The 20966-nt window shown below is 46.8% G+C and overlaps 1 protein-coding gene across 1 annotated transcript; it reads right to left on the reverse strand.

Annotated features, from left to right (window-relative positions):
• Positions 1 to 2579: 2579 nt before the first annotated feature.
• Positions 2580 to 18919, reverse strand: LOC142930634 (protein-arginine deiminase type-2-like). The gene is made up of 3 exons (XM_076073630.1): positions 18678 to 18919; positions 3760 to 3931; positions 2580 to 2768 (listed from the first exon to the last, which is right to left on the reverse strand). Exons 1-3 carry the CDS (start codon positions 18767 to 18769, stop codon positions 2580 to 2582), a joined length of 453 nt encoding a protein of 150 aa, XP_075929745.1. The 5' UTR covers positions 18770 to 18919.
• Positions 18920 to 20966: the final 2047 nt, after the last annotated feature.

Here is a 20966-nt window from a genome sequence, read left to right on the forward strand (position 1 = left end):
TTATACGGGGAGGGGAAGAGGGTAATGGGGAAAGATAGGGACGAGGAGGGGATAGGAGGGGAAGGGGGTTGGGGAGGGGGGTGATCTCTTTACGTTTATTCAGGACAGAGGGTGTGCCAGTGAAGGGATCGGAGTATGAAGGGTAACGTTGGTCTCTTTCTGTGTGCAGAGTCCTGGCATTTCGGATCATCGTCATTCTCCCCATCTGGGGAAGGCGAAAGGTGGTTGAGGAGGCTACAGAGGACAATGGATGAGTGTGCTCTGCAGCAGCCAGGCAGAGGGAGCGGCGATGCAGGAGATGCGCAGACAAGAGGGAGGAGGTGTGACACAGGGTGGAGGTACGTGGGGAGAAGAAAAATACAGGGGGCTCAGGATCAACGACGATGACTCGGAGGTTAAGCGCACACACTCCTTGCCAGGCGCTTTACCTTGTTAGGGTGGTTTTGCTCTACGATGCCATCTCGATCAGAGTCCACATCCAGGGAGAGGCCTGTAATCGAACAACAACAACAACAGCATCGTCACCATCGCACGGCCAAAGCTTAAATATCTCACTTTCGAGTCCAGGTCAACGAACTTCCTCTGTTCCTCTTTTCCTCTCTATTAAATATAAGGGAATAATTCTGTCCATGTCCGTCCCAAACTATATTGAATTGTTATGCCTTGACCACACCTTTTTGATGTAAACAATTAACTTCAGTCAAATGTCCTTAAAGTAATGATGTGTTTTATTTGATATTTTAAAAATATTGTAAACTACATTATTCCTATGCTAATTATACTATGACGGTCACACAGTGCATCTGAATTACAAAAGCACTACTTACTAAGCACTGTAACGTTGCAGGAACAATTATTAACTTTAAGTGGCACTAAAAGTTGAAACCTGTTTAGTTCTTACTGGCTTAACCAACTCGCCTGGTATACAGGAGGTCGTGGGTTTGACCCCGACCCTGATGCCTGCTGTATATTTTGAGTGTGCGTGTTCTCCCTGTGGTTCCATGGAATTTTCTCCGGGTCCTCCGGTTTTTCCTTCCACATTTAGAATCAACGTCACACGTCTAGAGTATTTTGGCTGCTTTACATTTCCACATGATGGAAAGCCACTTCGTTGAGCTACCATTTGTGGCCAGGTCATTTCTGAAAAAAAGCAATATAGCACAATGGGCCTTTCCTGGTAAAATAACATAAAAAGTTTAGTTTCAGTTTAAAACACAAAAGGCTCTCAGACTGACAGAGCATATTGTGTTGGTATTTTACGCGTTGAAACAGACCATGGTTTATTTACTTCATATTCCACAACTAGTGACGTAGGTGCATTCATAAATTGAGTACAATCTCTGAAGTTCACGATTTGTTTAAACCACCTTCAACCACGATCAGACGCCTAATTAACTCCTGTGGACAGACACATGAATGCTTTGTGAACATTGCATGATGTCAATCACACCTCATCTAATTTTATATTTATAGAGAGCACCTTCACTCAAGGCACTTGACAGAGCTTACAACTGAGAGACAGAATATCATGATTGAGATGGCAGGGGCGTGCACGAGTTGAGGAATGAGTGACCACAAAAGAGGAGAACGTAGGTATCACAGACGTGTGGGGATAGGAATGGGAAGAAGTGGAGGGGCGAGGGGCGGGATGAAGAAGAGAACAGGCAACAGAGGAGAGATGAGATTGAAAAGATTCAACGCTTCAAAACCTTCGCGTGCATCTCCTCATCAAGAAAACCAATGTTTAAAAAAAAAGACATCTGTTTGAGTTACACAGCTGTTGTTCACATTCTTCCACTTAACCAAAAGTTAATTAAAATACAGGAATAAGGGATCTTTGGACAACCAGATGAATTGCAAATTGGCTTCAAAGCAGAGATAACAGGAATAATGGCAAATAAAGTAGCGTATATGAGGCAGTTCATTGTATGCTATTGTTTGAGCTGGAACGGGCAGCCGATTAAGTCAATTAATTGATGAAAAATTGTAACCAACGATTATGTTTTGGTACTTGATTACTCAGGCCCATTTAAAATGGTGACTGTTCCCCCATCCTTAAGGGAGAAAACCATCCCCACAAGCCATGGCCAGCGTGACATTGCCGACTTTTCTTGAGTCACCACGCCCCACCCATTACCTTCTGTTCAGTATCAACGTGTGGAAAACAGACGTGAGAATGATTATTTTAACATAAACTATTTTTGTCTTATCCAAATGGCACAGAATTTGCTAGAATAATCGATTGCTAAGGTAATTGGATAACGCCACTCTAGATACTACATGCTCAATGCCCCCCCCCCCCGTCGCCATTTCATTACGGTGTGACATCACAGGAAGTGACGTCACAGTTCTGTCATTACCCGATATCGCCGAAAAGCTCTGGGTGACTATCAGAGTGAATCCGGGATTGAATGGAAAGAAACACCACTGTATGACTCTACTTTATTAGTTATTAAGATGAGGAGCTCATGTTAGTTGGCTTGCGTGTCAAGAATAATGTTTTAGGCTTTGGGTTTAGAATTCCACATATTAGATAGGGGCTCATATCATGGTTGGTGTTGGGTGTTATTGTTATTGAATCATATTTTCGCGTTCCGTAGGTCCTGAATTTTGATTTTTTTAAAAGTATCACGCTCGTTGTCACTCGCACAAGGACACAACGCAGAAGTGACGACACTCAGCGACCACATCTCACCAATGGCCGTCAGGTAAACTCGAGCTTTGGCCAGGGCAACATCAGCCTTTTCTCCGTAAAAGGTCACGGACATCTGCAATCAAAACCCAAAGAGGATGAGTACCCCGTGCGGTGTGGGGGGGGGGGGGTAGTTGAGACCTGAATTAACAAAACCCTCATCTCTGGTGTAGGCCACTCTGTTTCAAAGACAATGTATATATTATCAGAGCATGTTTGTTTGCAAGTATGTGTGGTTAATGCAGACTTGATTCCTTGAAATAGGTATCTATTTGGTGTTTGAACATCTTAACACCTGTTCTATTGCCATCACATATAATTATTCCATTGTATTTCTGATATGTTGAATAAATAGCATCCATCCTTCTTCTGAATACTCATTTTGCCTGGGCATATCCCGTGAATGCAATCGTGATGATTGCGGCAGTGGCCGGTGGTAGGAGTGTTGGTTCTAATGGTCCTGTGCACTTGGACGGATGAGAGCGGTGTGGCAGGGATATCAATGTCGGTCACGGTGGAGAGTAAATGGATCCAGTGGCAGATACAGTGGTGGTGTTGTTGCTCGTGGTAGTGATTAAGTGCCCTCACTGTAGTGGCAGATGAATCAGTATTAATGGTTATAAAGGGTAGTGGTGGACGAATTTAGACAAAGATTCCCCATATAGCCTTTAACAGACTATTGGGGCAAGTGCTATTGACGAGCACCTATGAAGGTCGGCAAGGCAAAGACGGGGTGGGTGGTAACACCACGCTTGGCCGCCTTTGTCTCCTCAGTGGCAATGTTTTTATACACTGCATCAGGTAATCATTTGAGGCTGAGTCGGCCTCGGGGAGGTCCAGGACCGGTTGAGATCATTAATCGTCATGGGTGTTGGCCGTGAGCGAGAATCGAACTCAGGTCGCCGGGTTCGTAGCGTGGTGCGTTAACTACTGCGCCACAGACCCAGGTGCCATGAGTTGACCGACTGAGATGACTGGCAAATGCACCAGCCGTGCCCCCATAATGTGCACGCACACGCACACAAACGCGCACATGCACGCATGCACACGCAGCGTAATGCTCTCACCTTCTTGTCACCAACCTCCTGGCTGGGCGTGAGCACCTGAGCGTGCACCTGGGTCCCCACGGCCACGCGGCCGCGTGCGTCGTTGGCCGCCGACCTGAACGGCGTGCTCACCCAGCACGTGACGTCCACGCTGGCACTCACAGAGAAGCTCTCTGCCCCCGGCGGTGCCACACTAGGAATGGGCAAGGGGGGGGGGGGGTAGGGCAATTTGAATGTACAGCATCCCAAACGCGTTACTCCTTGGCATTAGTTTGAATGGTAAAATCCTAAACAAAATCTGCTGCATTGCCAAAATATGATACTGAGCTAAACAATTGTTTTATTTTACCATGTAAGGCCCCCCACTGAGCTATATATATAGCTCTTTTCTAGAAGGGACCTGGTCAGAAATGATAGCTCAATGAAGTGGCTTATCGTCACGTGGATATTTATAGCAGCCAGATACCGGATGGCCCTGAAAAAAAAACACACGACCACGGGGAGAGAGACACCACAAACTCTAAATATGCAGCAGGTGTCAGGGTCGGGATTGAACCCACGTCCTCCCGTATACTAGGCGAGGAAGTTAACATCTCGCCACTGTGGCGCGCGTATAAGCAAGAGTTCTCACGAAAAAAACATCCCCTGTACTGTTTTGAATACACATAGTCTATCAGAATTTTCAGAAATTAAATGTCCTACACACGGGTTGTCGTTTACACTCAAAATAGCCCCTACTGGATCAGTTGCAACAACATGGCAAATTGCGTTCAATTTATCTCTCGGATTGCATCGTCAGACATTACCTATCCACTGCTGGATGATGGCCTCACCGTCCCATCGTGGCACTGCATTGCCACAGTCCCTCCTGCACCAGCATGTGAGCTGATCTGCCACCACTGCCTTCTCCACGGGAGTTGTGAAACTCATTTTTGGCAGTATGTACACTCTATATAGGATGTCTTAGCACATTTAATGCAGCCGTTTGGGTGGCCACTTTATCTCAATTATAATTGATAATTATCAGTTCAGACACATGCAAAGCAGGTTTGTGTGACAGCCACCAACCATTGTTAAGTCAACATAACTCTGAGCTGCATTTAGAAACATGCGTTTAGAGTATTTGACTATGATACATTTCCACGTGATTGATACTTTGTTGATCTATTATTTGTGGTCAGGTCGCTTCTGAAAAAGAGCTATGCAGCTCAGTGGGTCTGATCTGGTAAAATAAAATAAAAATTAATAGTTAACTCTAGTGTGCCATGATGGTCTTCGTGAGGTGGTTACCAACAGCACTTGCCCCCCAACAAACTGGTAAAGGCTACAGAGGCCATATTTGTCTTTGTATATATGTGTATGCATGCATAGGTTGTGTGCACCTAAGGTTAGTACTTGTGGTTGACTGCCTAGTTGGTTATGGTTTAAGGCTAGGGCTCGCATTCGATCGGTCAATTTGTTCTGCTTGCAAACTGCTTACCCCCCATTTTCCCATTGCAACGTGTGACCTTTTTTTGTTTTTGGCAACGCTCTGTGACAGCAGCGTGAATCAGACACCAAAGTACCCCCCCACCCCAAGTCCCAGTCCATATTAATCAATGCTGCTTGTGCAGTGGGTCGTCCTTCCCCCGCACCTCTGATTAGCACGGTAGGCTACGTACGCCGCTAAAGAAGTTCAACATACAGTACATAAACATAGAACATAGCAATGAATGGGCCTCGGGAAACAACACCACTCTGCGTAGCTGTAGGGCAAAGCAATCGCATCTGGAGAGGGAGCCCTGGGCACCGAACCATAGGCACAGGTAAACTTGCACAGTTATTGAGTTGTGTCTCTTATGTGGTGACCAGTGCGTTTTGAACCTTTAGCCAAGGGCACTTCGTCGCCGACCCCTTCCTCACTGTTGCACACGCGCACGAGAGACACAAGATGATGAAACGAGCCACAAATCGTTTGGTTGTAAACTCCGCCGGCTGTTGATGGTCACGTCTGAACCAGAATGTTCTCTGTGAGTCGCTACATCTGCAGCATGTACAATTCGTTGGGGATATGCGAATGATTGGAATAAGAGCAGATGGCCAAACGCCATGGGTTATAGGAAATGCATTTATGCAAAGTTGGTGCTGCCCTGCATTTAACTTTCCTCGCACAAGCATGTACTTTCTCCTGAACATCTGTGAAAAAAGAGCTTTATAGCTCATCGGATTCCTCCAGCATAATAAAGATTCCAATTCTGACCGCTGCTGGCGACAAAGAAAATTCCGGTTCAGAAGTGCCCACCGACAACCCAAACAAATCTGTGGTGCGGCCATTGATGGGCACTTCTGAACCAGAATGTTCTCTGCGAGTTGCTACATCTACAGCGTGTACAAATCACTGGGGATGTGCGGACGATTGGAATCATTGCAGATGGCCAAGCGCCATGGGTTATACCAGGGGGGGTTGGCAACCTGTGGCTCCGGAGTCGCATGTGGTGGCTCTTTGGCTTCCCCCTTGCGGGCGGCCGTAAAATAGACAGTAGGCCTTAAACTTAATTGAACGTAAAGATAATTTATTAAGTATGGCAGGGAATGGGTCACTTTAGAATATCTAGACGATGGCGAAATGTACAAAAGTCAAACTGTATTGTTAAAGTGTCATTAAGGGGGACAAAAACTAAATAGACGCAGTTTATTCCATCACCTATTTTGGTGAAGTCACAATGTGGTTGTCATCTGCCTGTATACCTGCTGCTGTGTTTGTGTGTAACAAGGAGCTCAGAGTGCGAACGGCTCTCGAACTATATTGGTCAAAGACAAAACAAAAATGTCTCTTCTTTTTTGAAAAGTTGCCGAGCCCTGGGTATATACGAATTGCGTTCGTGCAAAGTTGATGCTGCCCTGCATTCGCTTTACTCACACTGCATTTGATTTCTCCTGGATATCTGTGAAAAAAGAATGGTTTTTAGCTCATCGGATTACTCCAAGATAATAAAGTTTCTGATTCTGACCGCTGCTGACGACAGGACCTCTCCACTCGAGGGCACGTGGGCTTCTCTTCCACGATGGGCAGACATCTTGGAAGAGCACGGGAGTACCCACACTTTAGGGGCCGTCCATAATTTTGGATGATTTTTAACCCCCCCCCCTCGTCACACGGCGTCACAAAAAGTCAGACCCCTCCCTCAAATATGACGTCACAAAGCTCTGCCCCCCCCCCCAAACCATATTTCCATTTTGAAAATAAAACATGCTTCAAATCTCTTTAAACTATTGACATTGTAGTGCGTATTTAATGTGGTGCTGCACTCTGATGTTGTAGGAGTGTTGTTATAACAAGTAGTGTTGTTATAACAATTCTATATTTATTTAAAGTTGCGCATTTTGATGTGACGTCACATTTCTCACCCCCCCCCCCTCGTCACACATCGTCACAAATGTCTGACCCCCCCCCCCCTAAGTGCGTGACGTCATTCATGGACGGCCCCTTACCCAACCACACGTGACCTGCTGACAGACGGTGTTACACCCATTTATGCTGTTGAGTGGACAGAGGTGGGGGGGGTTGGTGGGGGGGGGGGGGATTTAAGCGACTTTCAGCGTTGTTTCAACAGTACAACAAAATTCTACTTGGATTAACAAAGCGTATAAATGTGACCATGGCTCAAGGTGTTGTACAAGTATGGGGACGACATGCACATGTACAGAGCTTTTTTTTTGGGGGGGGGGGGGGGAGATAAAAAAAAAATGTTGGCAGGCAGAGGGGTTAAATTCCTCAGGTCACAAATGATCTTACAGTAGATGGTCAAATGAACACACTTTTTTGGGAGAGAGAGATATTCGTTTCGGCAAATGAGGAAGGCCTCTAGCCCTGACAAATCCGGGCAACGGTGACGACGGTTTGGATGGAAAAAATAAAATAATTCCAAATCATGGGGGGCTCGTGTTGTTGCTCTGGAGACAAGGAGATCGATGATCATCGATATTCGGTCGCCTTGTTGATGGCACTCGTCGTGATTTCTCGCTCAACAGGGTGGGCCACGTGAAGGCTGCCACGGGGAGGCGGGGGGGCAGCAGCAGAGTAAACGAGTGCCCTCCCATTCCATGAAAGTTTATTTAGGGGTTCGGACAGAAAGCCCTCGTTTCTGGAGCAGAGAGCACTCGAGGGGGAGTAAAGTGGGCTAAGAGAGAGGGGCGAGGTAGGAAAGTCCACGGAGTATCTTAGAGGTATCGAGTGTGATGCCAGGAATCGATCCGAATTGAGGGTGATGTCGCGTTGTTTACAGGGTGTTGTGGATTAAGTTTGATGGAGTTTGTAGATTTAGCGACGTCATACGCCTCCGATTAGCACGGTTTGCCTTTCATGCGGTGTGAAAGAAGCTCGACATACATGTGTACGTACAACGAGAAGAGAGTTGCAGTAGTTAAGTTGAGAGGTGATGACGGTCTCAAGCAGCAGCAGCTATGGCGAGGAGATGGCAGGTGCCAGTGGAGGTATAAAGGTAAGACCTACTTTAAACGCGATACCTCACCGAATGTTACCCGTATCTTCCATAAATCATTTTTACGATCACATTTACATTCCTTGGTTATCAGTCACTGATTTGGCTGTGAATGTAAACATCCTAACAGCTGCAAAACACCTCTGAGTGCATAATTATGTGCAAATCTCATAGTATAAGCCTTTACTGGCTACATAAGCAAACAATAGATATCTTAAGATAATAGTACAGTACTCCCTTGGCTAACTGTTTCATCCGTTCCATGAAAACTACTGGCAATCGAAATAACTGTGCATTTAATTCACTTATAAGTTGAAAAATAAGTCTGCAAGAGAGACGTTTCCACGCCAAAACAGAAAACGTCATGTAAACAAAGCCAGTCGAGGTCTAAAAGCTCATAAATGGGCGTCGCTGATTGGCTGAGGTACGCTCTGCTCACTTACGAGCGCTCGGATTAGCCGAAATTGGCGCCCCGCGTGCATAACGTAAACGTTACCGTTAATCAAAATGTTAACATCAGTCAAAACCACGGGGTCCTATGGGAGACGAAATGTCAACCGATTAAAAAAAAAGTTAACCGATGTCACCGTTAACTGAGGGACTACTGTATTAGATCAGGGACGCCAAAACAAAGCCCCTGACAGAAACCTAGACGCCCCCCCCCCCCCGCCACCGCCCTATCATAGACTGTCTGGAAGAGCCAAGGCCCACATATAGATTATCGGAGGCTTACCGTTTGCTAGGCAAGGAAGGTGCTGGGACCAGATCAGCAATTCTGAAACTATGGAACAGAAGAAACCTTCTATTCCCAGACATCACACTGCTGAAATTGTCCTAAATCTGGAAAGCCCCGAGAATCCGGCCCTAGATCAATACCGCTCAAAACTCTTACAGTTAAAATTCATGCATGGCACATACATGACAAAAGAAAGGGCAAAATTCACAGCAAACCCCTCCTGACTGTCTAGCATGTACCCCAGGCACAATACAAACCCACTTACGCGCGGTTTTGGTCATGCCCGGGCATCCCAAATTTATACCAGAAGGTGACATTTGACAAATGTGGCAACAACCTCTCTCCATCGATTGAAACTGCCCTGTGGGGGGGGGGGGGGGCTTGAAACCGAGTAACCCTTTCAAAACACCAGCACGCCCTACTCCAAGCGTTCACCATCATTGCCCAGGAAAACCATCCTTGTAAAACTGGAAAGACCATGACCCCCCGGCAGCCACCATCTCCCATGGGGGCAAAGGCGTTACACCCTGCTAGCTCACGCGGGCAATGAACACATTGTCCTACAAGGCAATGAAACGGTATATAAGGTCAGGGTATCCCCCCTCTGACCGCCGAAGTTTAAAATTAGAGTAAAGTGTCCCCCTGCCCCCCTCGTTGACCGGGACGCGTGGGCATATGGGGCCTGGCAAATATTTGCGAAGCGGTTGTTTTTTTTTTGTCGCCCCCAACGTTCTGCGGCGGGCCTTTGTTTTTTAGGGACAGCAAGAATCGCGTCAAACATTTTTAAATGAGAGGAAAGGTGGAGAGGCCCTGGGAGGGTGGGAGACGGGGAGCGGCCAAGGGAGAGGGGGAACCCCCCACCGCCACCAGTTGAGATAAGAAGGTCCCAGAATAGAGGAGAGGTTGTCATCCCAAAACGCAAAGCCACGTGGATGTTAGTATGACTTATAGGGCGCGTTCCTTTCTCACCCACCTTCCACGATACACCTGATCTCCCCCCGAGAATGCTGATTACTTCCTCCCTGCCCCCTCTTGCCCCCACCCCCATCCATATATACACTCTCCCACTCTCCCCCGTCGGAAGACCCCCTCAGGGTGGTCACCGAACATTCCTTTCACACACCTCTACATGTTCAAGCGCCAAAAGACTCCACACCCACCCAAACCCACCCATCCACTCACCCAAACCCACCAAAATCCACGCATCCAAACCCACCCACCCACTAACTCCCCCCCTCCCACCCACTAACTCCCCCCCACCCACCCACATTTTCTATTATGTTGTGCACATCTATCACCTCTGCTTTCCCGCGAGAGAGACTTCTGCTACAACTCGTTAAATTAAGTCACTACCAAATAAGGGCCCGCCCCAGGCCCTGTCAATCATGGTGATTGTTTGACCACATCTTGCCACACTTGTGAGTGCAGGTTAATTTAAAAAAGAAGGGCGGGAACCAGGACCGGTAGAGTTATGATTACTCACCACTGACGTTAGCTGTCACTGGGAATCAAACTCAGATTAGCGGTTTCATTTATGCGGTGAAACAAACCACTGCGTCACCAGTCCCCACAATGAGCTCCTACCCAAGCAAAGAGTGCTGTGAAGGTGAACTCCACTGCCATAGTTCTCAACAATACATCTCCAGATTAGTGCTCAGGAGGAAGGATGTATCCAACGCACATCCGATTAACGCGGCTGGCTACGTACGGTGCGAAAGAAGTCCATCGCACGTATGTCCAGGGCACCTACCCATAACCACACACTCGCGACTCGCGTCTCTTGAGCTCTCAATCGGACTTTGAGTCCGATTTGTGAAATATGTGCTGCGTTTTAAATAGTGTTTATTTTAGTGATCATTTCGTGGTCTAGCGTGGTTGGTACGGCAGCTGGTGAACGGAATGTCTGATCTTAAGGTATCTAGATTTATATAGCGCCGCTTATTATAGCAATTATTTAACACGTAGTAGGCTTTTGCGACCAATATCATCCATAATAGAGTTTTTTTTGGGTTAGATCGCGTAAAAATATAAATGTTGTGTCGTTAAAACCCGCGACCACCCAACACAGCTAACTAGTAAGGGTTGTCACGTAAATAGAACGTGGCCAATTCTAGATTTGAAGCTTTCGTGACTGCAAGGATCCATACTCTTTGGTTCTATTCGGTAAAGCCACGTAGGTAAAAAAAATAAAACAACAAAAATCACGACGTTTCGCCCACAACACAAGTGGCCTTCATCAGGTGAAGGGACCGTGCTGTCACGAAGACAGCGTTGGAATAAAGAAAGTCAAGCCAGGTCGCGTCCTTTAAGCTGTGTGGGAGGAAACCAAACGCTTTGACAAAGGAATTAGCATAAAGTGCTGATAGAACACTTAAAGTGCTGATAGAACACTTAACATGGGGAGGGCGGGGGGGAAGGGGAGGGGAATTTGACAATGCAAACGTTGTCTTGCTTTGACAAAGGAATTAGTATAAAGTGCTGATAGAACACTTAAAGTGCTGATAGAACACTTAACACGGGGGGGGGGGGGGGGTTGGGGAGGGGAATTTGACAATGCAAACGTCTTGAAGGGAAATAAGCTGCTGTGAAAGTTTGGTATATCACTACTGGGATAAATATACTGTACCATTGAAATTAGTTTAATGTTTGGTATGATTTAGAACATCTTTCCAATGATTGCTTAATTTGAAACCATCTTCTCGGTTGAAATTGTGTCTGTGTTTGTAAATCTGAATTGCCTCGTGTATAAATCTCTGATGATAACCTGTGGGTTTGCAAAGGACCTGGGTATCGGAGAACACTATATCGTGATCACCCACAGCGTTGTAACAGTGGTCAGCCACGGCAGAAGAATTCGTTCTGCCGTGTTTCAAATCTGATTTGTGCTCGCGAATTCGGTCAGAGACATGTCGCTTCGTCTCCCTGATATAGCAATCACCACAGGTGCAGCTAAATTTGCAAAGCCCGGGGTACTGTAAGTCCAGAATGACATCCTTCACGGATGGGATCAGGTCACGGATTATGTGTACTGTGTTGAACCGGACCAGGATCTTGTGTTTGTTTAGAAACAACCATTTGATATTCTAGATTTAAAGCTTTCGTGACTGCTAGGATCCATACTCTTTGGTTCTATTGGGTAAAGTCACGTAGGTGAAAATAAAATAACAAAAAAATCACGACGTTTCGGCCACAACACAAGCGGCCTTCATCAGGTGAAGGGAGTGGAAGAAGCCACGCTTAGATCACGACCTTTAAGCTGTGTGAGAAGATAAATAAGACCAAGCGCCTTGACAAAGGAATTAGCATATAATTTAGCATTGAAATGGCTCATTGAAATAGCTAATTTATAGTATACACATCCGCAGAGGTACCCCTTGACAAAGGAATTAGCATCGAATTTAGCATTGAAATAGCTGAGTGATTAGCTTGTAACTGGTCACAGAAATAGCTCTGTTAAAGTTAGAGTATATTCATTCACCGAGGCACCTAGTACTCATCAAACACGAGACTTTAGTGAAACACAACCACGCTCAGACATCGGACCTGTGTGCGAGCAAACAAGGTGTTCTGACAAAGAAATTAGCATAAAAATTAGCATTTGATTTGCGGATTTTAGGAAAGAGGTCGTGTAAGTGCCGGTGGACTTGCAGTTTGGCGCGGGGGGAGGGGGAAAGGGGGGAGGGGGAGTTTACCTATTGATGGTGTGAAAATGGGAATTTATAAGAGCTGCGAAAGTTTGGGGTACCACTACTCGAAAAATATACTGTACCATTGAAATTAGTTTAATGTTTAGTTCGATTTAGAACATCTTTCCAATGGTTGCTTAATTTGAAACCATCCTCTCGGTTGAAATTGTGTCTGCGTTTGTAGATCTGAATTGCTTCATGAACAAATCTCTGATAAAAGCCCGTGGGTTTGCAAGGAACCTTGGTATCGGAGAAAATCATATCGTGATCCCCCACAGCGTTGTAACAGTGATCAGCCACGGCAGAAGAATTCGTTTTGCCGTGTTTCAAATCTGATTTGTGCTCGCGAATTCGGTCAGAGACATGTCACTTTGTCTCACCGATGTAGCAATAACCGCAGGTACAACTCAATTTGTAAACCCCGGGGTACTGTAAATCAGGAATGACATCCTTCACGGATGGGATCAGATCACGAATTTTGTGTACTGTATTGAACTGGACCTGGATCTTGTGTTTGTTTAGAATTTTGGAAATCTTTTTAGTAACGCCTGCTATATATGGAAGTGTGATGGTTTTGACCGGAGTATCAAGTGGTTGTATCTGTATGGAGGGAGAGACAGCTTGGCGGATGGTACGGTCAGAGTAACCATTCCTTTTGAGGGCCAGGTGTACATGTTTTAATTCACTGGTCAGGTGGTGTTGGTCCGAAATGCAATGAGCCCTATGGTATAAAGTTTTGATGAGATCATTATTTTGGGCTGGGTGGTGGTGGGAATCAGGTTTTAAGTAGGAATCTGTGTGGGTGGGTTTGCTGTAGACAGAATGCCCCAATGAGCCATCAGGTCTCCTCTCAAACAGAACATCTAAGAATGGTAGCTTGCCATCTTTCTCCACTTCCATGGTGAATTTGATGGCGGGATGTCTGGAATTGATGTGGTGTAGGAAAAGGTTCAGAGCTGGGAGGCCATGTGGCCAAATGACGAAAGTGTCATCCACATATCTCTTCCACAGGGAAGGTCTGAGGGTGGAAGTATGGATGGCATCTGATTCAAATTTCTCCATGAAAATATTGGCTATCACTGGTGATAAGAGGGATCCCATGGGGTACCCTCATTTTGTTTGTAGAAGGAGCCATTCCAAGTAAAGTAGGTATTGTTGAGGCAGTGCCTAACCAGTGCAGGTGTGTCGGGGTCTAGTCCATGTTGGACCAAATTTTCAATTATTTCAATGGTATCAGGTACTGGGACCTTGGTGAACAAAGAGACCACATCGAAGCTGACAAGGATATCGTCAGGGGACAGTACAACGTCTTTGACCATAGAGACCAATTGGGCTGAGTTAAGTACTGCTGAGGCGGTCTTGCCAGTTAAAGGCAGCAAGGTATCTGACAGAAAACGGGCTAGTTTATAGGTAGGAGAGTTGATCGTGGATACGATGGGTCGAAGTGGGGTGCCTTCTTTATGAATCTTGGGAAGACCATAGAATCTAGGGGGTCTTGCAGCAGAAGGTTTTAGGGAGGGACGATTAGTTGGGTCGATTAGGGAGGTCGAACTTGTGATGATCTTGTTGGTTTTTATCGCTAGGCTATTAGTGGGGTCATTTTTTTATTTTTGAGTAACTTCCATCGTTGAGCAGATTCTGGATTTTGTTGTTGTATGAATCTTTATCCATAATAACAGTAGCGTTGCCTTTATCTCTGGTCAAAACAATCACACTACCATATATACCAGGCGTTACTAAAAAGACCTCCAAAATTCTAAACAAACACAAGATCCTGGTCCGGTTCAATACAGTACACAAAATCCGTGACCTGATCCCATACGTGAAGGATGTCATTCCGGACTTACAGTACCCCGGGGTTTACAAATTGAGCTGCACCTGTGGTGATTGCTATATCGGGGAGACGAAGCGACATGTCTCTGACCGAATTCGCGAGCACAAATCAGATTTGAAACACGGCAGAACGAATTCTTCTGCCGTGGCTGACCACTGTTACAACGCTGTGGGTGATCACGATATGGTGTTCTCCAATACCCAGGTCCTTTGCAAACCCACAGGTTATCATCAGAGATTTGTACACGAGGCAATTCAGATTTACAAACACAGACACAATTTCAACCGAGAAGATGGTTTCAAATTAAGCAATCATTGGAAAGATGTTCTAAATCATACCAAACATTAAACTAATTTCAATGGTACAGTATATTTATCCAAGTAGTGATATACCAAACTTTCACAGCAGCTTATTTCCCTTCAAGACAACGTTTGCATTGTCAAATTCCTCTCCCCCCCCCCGTGTTAAGTGTTCTACCAGCACTTTAAGTGTTCTATCAGCAGTTTATGCTAATTCCTTTGTCAAAGCGTTTGGTTTCATCCCACACAGCTTAAAGGACGCAACCTGGCTTGACTTTCTTTATTCCAACGCTGTCTTCGTGATAGCACGGTCCCTTCACTTTATGAAGGCCTCTTGTGTTGTGGCCGAAACGTCGTGATTTTTGTTGTTTCATTTTTTTTACCTACGTGACTTTACCGAATAGAACCAAATAGTATAGAACGTCACCAATTCGTCACTGGTACAGCACACCGGCGTGTTGGAGAGCCAAGCCACAACATTTACAATCTGAGTACGACGTTTCGCCAGTAATTACAACTAGCTACTATTGGTGAAGACTAATTACGAACGTCCGACTTACAAACACCGCGTCCTTACAAACCAGCTTCCATGAAATATATTTTCAAAATAGCTTTGACTTAAAACATGAACTCGCAATTGCAAACTGAACCGCGGAAACACGGCCAACACCAGTGACGATGATCTGAACTGGTCCTGGGCCTCCCCTAGGTCGACTCAGCCTCAAATGAGTACCCGGTGCGATGTGTAAACATCGCCACTGGGGAGACAAAGGCAGTCGGGCGTGGTGCTGGCCACCCACCCCCTCGTGTACCGTTCTGGCCTTCATAGGTGCTCGCTAACAGCACTTGCCCCTACAGTCTGTTAAGGCTATACGGGGGAACTTTGTTTGTTTGGAGTGGTAGTGTAGCGGTTAGTGCTCTGCTGCGCTGGGGGCCATCCATTTAGTACGTACGCATGGAGGGGGGAGGGGGTGGTTAACCCAAATGCGTACACTTGTGTATGGGGGGTCTACTGACAATGTTACGTACGCATAGGAATCGGGGGGTTAGGGAACCTCCATAATAATTTGTCGAAATTGGCCTTCAAATGAGCCACAGTTCAGTTACTTCAGCGGTCAGACAACAAGCACTACCGGGAGAAGTGGGACTGTGGGAGAGGTGTCACTTGTGTAGTGGGTGGGGTGGGGTTTGCAAGCGGTGTGCGGGTTACAGACACTGAGAGGTCGCATCGGGGCGGCCAGGTGCGGTGGTGAGAGGGAGCAACGGAAAGGAGGCGGCTCTTTAAGATCCATGGCAGTAATTTGGCCGGCTGCAAATGCAGGCGGGGAAAAGACGCCGGGCAGACCGGGAGATTGAGACGATAACGAGGAAAGCCACGGGCGTTAGGCGACTGCAGGTCGCCTGCTTAATTCACGAGGAGTTAATGAGGAGGGATTTATATACACGGGAGCGTGGGAGAAAGAGTTGAGTTGGTCGGAGTGAAGAGAAGAGGAAAGACAAGAGAAGCTAGCAGAGAGTCTAGCTAGCAGTAGAGAAGCTAGCAGAGCGTATAGTTAGAGGTGGATAATCTAGCAGAGTATATAGTGGAAGGTTAACAGTAGAGAAGCTAGCAGAAGATATAGTGAGATACCAGCAGTGGAGAAGCTATCCGAGTGTATAGTAATAGGCTAGCAGTGGAGAGACTAGCGGAGTGTATGGTGGGAAGCTATCAGAGTGTGTAGTGGTAGGCCAGCAGCAGAGAGAGCAAAGCGTGACAGGCAGGCTAGCAGTGGAGAGACTAGAAGAGTGAGATATGTTCAAACACCACACCAGTTACTCGTTTGAGGCTGAGTAGACCTAGGGGAGGCCCAGGACCGGTTAAAATAATCGTCACCGGTGGTGGCCGTGAGCGGGAATCGAACTCGGGTAGCCGGGTTCATAGCGTGGCGCGCTAACCACTACACTACAATGCGTTACGCTTCGACATGCGCGCATCACGTGACAGATTTGACGTCACAGCTCACTAGCCGTGCGAAACATATATGCATTATTGAGCACCCCCCCCCCAAAAAAAAATTGTCTTTTGTATAATATTTGCATGGTGTACAGCCTGGAAAGTCCCCACATGGCAAATTTCCATTTTGTTGCACGTCGGGAAGTACGCTAAACATTTTGAACAGACACACGTATTCACAACTGTGCCTTTTATATATATGAAGATTTACTACACAGTATTATTTTACAGTGTTACGTGCAAATGTACAATGTTTCTTCTTAATTGAGTTTAACGATGCTTTCCTGTTTTGCTAAACCGTAACAGACTTCATAACACCGACCGCATGGGCATTTAAATAATCCGTTATTGTGTTCCTACCTACGAACCGTTCGACTTACGAACCGGTCTTAGGAACGAATTAGGCTCGTAAGCCGAGGACTGCCCGTATAGCTATTACAATATATAGTTGTACATTATATATTTGTACATACGGTGATAGTGGTTGAGATAAAGATTACTGCGATGGGGGACGCTGTCCAACTGCAAACCACTCTTCATAGCTGGCACCTGAGTGCCTCCGGCCCGTGGGCCCCCGGGTGCAGTGGCAATGCCTGCACACTCGATAGCTACACCGCCGTTGTTACAACTACCATCCCACTACGGTCCTTGGCGTACGCTTATTATTGCTCGCCCTGTAGACGGGCAAACAATGAAGACAATGTGGGGCGTTGGTATATGTATTATGAATTATTATGAATATGTAGTGTAAACATATGGAGAAAAATGACACATTTTTTACATTTATTTAACCAGGTAAGGCCCACTGAGATATGGAACTCGTTTTCAGTAACGACCTGGTCACAATTTATATCTAAACGAAGTGGCTTATCAACGTGTACATTTATAGCAGCCAAATACTCTAAAACGCATGTTTCTAAATGTGGAGGGAAAAACCGGAGAACCCGGAGAAAAATCCACACGACCACGGAAACAGAGAACATGCCAACTCCAAATTTACAGCAGGCGTCAGGGTCGGGATTGAACCCACGAACTCCTGTATATCAGGCGAGGAAGTTAACATCTCTATTGAGAAAGACACGCAAACTCGCAATATACAGCAGGCGTCAGAGTCGGGATTGAACCCATGACCTCCTGTACACCAGGCGAGGTAGTTAACATCTCTATAGAGAGGCACGCGAACTCCAAATATACGGCAGGCGTCAGAGTCGTGATTGAACCCACGACCTCCAGCATAATCATCGGGATCGGTGGCCACTAGGGGAGGCAGTCATGATGAAAATACCTGATCAGCTACACTCCCCTTGAAGGCCGGGTGTGGTGACGTGCCCACTCATGTCTTTATGACATCAGAGGTCAAAATGTAAAAAGTTCCGGCATGAGACCACTTTGTCACACAACATCCCTCCCACCGTTAACTATCAGTTTCCCCTCTGCGGAAACATCGTAGCATCGGAGTGGGAACAGTTATATGTATGTTGAACTTTCTTTCGCACCGTACGTAGCCAACCGCGCTAATCGGAGGTGCGCGGGAACGACAACAAAACAGTGTTACAGGTGTATACCGGCTCTGTTCGACCACTTTACGACTGCTCAACACACAGCTCAAATATATCACTTACACACACAGCTCCATGCGTCACTCACTGGTGACACACACAGCTCCATGTATCACTCACTGGTACACACACACACAGCTCCATACATCACTCACTGGTACACACGCAAAGCTCCATGCATCACTCACTGGTAACACACACAGCTCCATGTGTCACTCACTGGTAGACATACAGCTCCATGCGTCACTCACTGGTACACACACACAGCTCCATGTATCACTCACTGGTACACACACACAGCATCATGCATCACTCACTTGTAACACACACACAGCGCCATGCGTCACTCACTGGTAAATGTCCATGACCAGCTCAGTGCCCAGGACGAAGACCTCCTCCAGGACCTTGTCCAGCTGCAGGTAGATTGTCCGAGTCTTGGCCATGTTGTCCTCCGCACGCCTTCCTTCCTACTGCACCTGCAAAACACGACGGGGCAACTCAAGCTAAGAAGAGCAGCCGCTCGGGATCACGTTATCAGCTGCTTGTTAAGGCTCTTTAAATAGCCAGGCGTCTTATATGGGGGGTCGTGAGTCACGACTTTTTGTCGGCGCAAAATATAAGGAAGGGTTCCCTCGTGCTTATTGGGTCATGGTGATGTAATTGTACCTGGGAGGGGTGGGAGGGGTGGTGGGCGGAAAGTGGGGGAGGGGGCAGGGATGGAGGGGAATGGGCAGGGATGGAGGGGAGGGGGTAGGGATGGATGGGAGGGGGTAGAGATGGAGGGGAGGGGGTAGGGATGGATGGGAGGGGGTAGAGATGGAGGGGAGGGGGTAGGTAGGGAGGGGAGGGGGCAAGGATGGAGGGGAGGCGGTAGGCATGGTGGGAGGGAAAACCCGAAGGACCCGGAGAAAAATCCACGCGACCAGAGAGAGAGAGACACGCACACTCCAAATATACAGCAGCAGGTGTCAGGGTCAGGATCGAGATCGAACCCACGACTTGCTGCATACCAGGCGAGGGAGATAACATCTCACCACCGTGGCACCCCAAACGAACCCGGGGACTAAGCAAAACTACTGCCCTGCACCTGTTTAGATGGAAAAACATTTGCCTTTCCAAAACGTCAGTGCAGGGCACTGATCTCATGCCTTTCTTAACACACCGAACCCTAATGTTATCGCCACACACACCGCACTGTTAATGCCACTGATGCCGTGCGTATTACTTTGTAGCCTAAATCTCCAGAACCAATAGTCAAAGGAGGAAAACCAAAAGTCTAAAAACACACGCTTTCCACAACACTGTTTTTTTTCTTTTAGATGACGTGATCTGGAGAGCAGTTCTAAAAACGTTTCATGGGGTCATTGTTTTTGTATGTCCTGTATGTATGTATATGCACCTCCGATTCGCACGTTTGGCAACGTACGGTGGGATAGAAATTCAACATACATATGTATTTTTGTTATCATTGCTCGTCAGAGACACCTACTGAAGGTGATTGAATTAAAATATACATTTTATTACTCACCAAACTTCTCTTGTGCATTGATGTGAATCAGTTTGCATAATCTTCACAAATATTTTGTAACCATCAGCCTGTGGACTATCCAAAAGAGATCTGGCTAGCAATTGAGCAGCATTGATTCTAGCAAGTCTGACACTGCCGATGAGACACACTATGTCGAAGCCGGTCCAGAGTTTGCTTTACTGTATTTTGGGTCAATGCTTGCTGAAGTTATGCAACCCCAGAAGACCGTGAGGTAGTTGCATTTGTTTGTTTTTTATATACTTTTATATGTTTTATGTCGAGAGACAGACATCTGGAGGAGACATTGTCTGCTGATCTCTTATATTCTCCACAACGGTGCTAATGAGTAGTTTGTGTTTTGCGCCATCCAGACCATTGAATGATGTTTGTCCATCATTCCGCTTGCAACCACAGAGCCAACAGAAGTGCCACCATACACAAAACACAGCCTTAAACGACAACACAAAGGTACTCCCTACACAAAGGCAAATATCCCCCGTATAGCCTGTAACACTGTTGGGGCAAGTGCTGTTAGCGAACACCTCTGAAGACCGGTACGGCACACGAGTGGGTGGGTGGCCAACACCACACCCGGTCGCCTTTGTCTCCCTAGTGGTGATGTTTTACACCCGGCACCGGGTGCTAATTTGAGGCTGAGTCGACCTAGGGGAGGTCCAGGACCCGTTCAGATAATCGTCACTGTGGCCGTGAACGGGAATCGAACTCGCGTCGCCGGGTTTGTAGCGCAGCGTGCTAACCGCTACACTACCGCTCCCCGACACACAAAAAGACAAGGACAAAGATCCCCCGTCTAGCCTTAACAGACCATTGGAGCAAGTGCTGTTAGCAAGCACCTATGAAGGCCAGAACGGCACACGAGGGAGTGGGTGGCCAGAACCACCCACGGCCGCCTTTGTCTCCCCAGTGGCGATGTTTATTACACACCGCACCAGGTACTCATTTGAGGCTGAGTCGACCTAGGAGAGGCCCAGGATCGGTTCAGATAATCGTCACCGATGTTGGCCATGAGCGGGAATCGAACTCCGGTCGCCAGGTTCGAAGCGTAGTGCACTAACGGCTACACTACCGCTCCCCGACACACACACACACAA

The sequence above is a fragment of the Petromyzon marinus genome, chromosome 42 (genome assembly GCF_048934315.1).
Source record: "Petromyzon marinus isolate PM22_M1 ecotype Great Lakes invasive population chromosome 42, UKy_Petmar_22M1.pri1.0, whole genome shotgun sequence".
NCBI classification, from domain to species: Eukaryota; Metazoa; Chordata; class Hyperoartia; order Petromyzontiformes; family Petromyzontidae; genus Petromyzon; species Petromyzon marinus.

What these genes read in the sequence shown, in the direction of transcription:
- LOC142930634 (XM_076073630.1), bottom strand. Translation starts at nt 18,769, where the DNA reads ATGGCCAAGACTCGGACAATCTACCTGCAGCTGGACAAGGTCCTGGAG. An exon ending in CTGGTCATGGACATTTACCA is followed by an intron (nt 3,932 to 18,677) that starts GTGAGTGACGCA and finishes GCCCATTCCTAG; the next exon opens with TGTGGCACCGCCGGGGGCAG. An exon ending in AGGAGGTTGGTGACAAGAAG is followed by an intron (nt 2,769 to 3,759) that starts GTGAGAGCATTA and finishes TTTTGATTGCAG; the next exon opens with ATGTCCGTGACCTTTTACGG.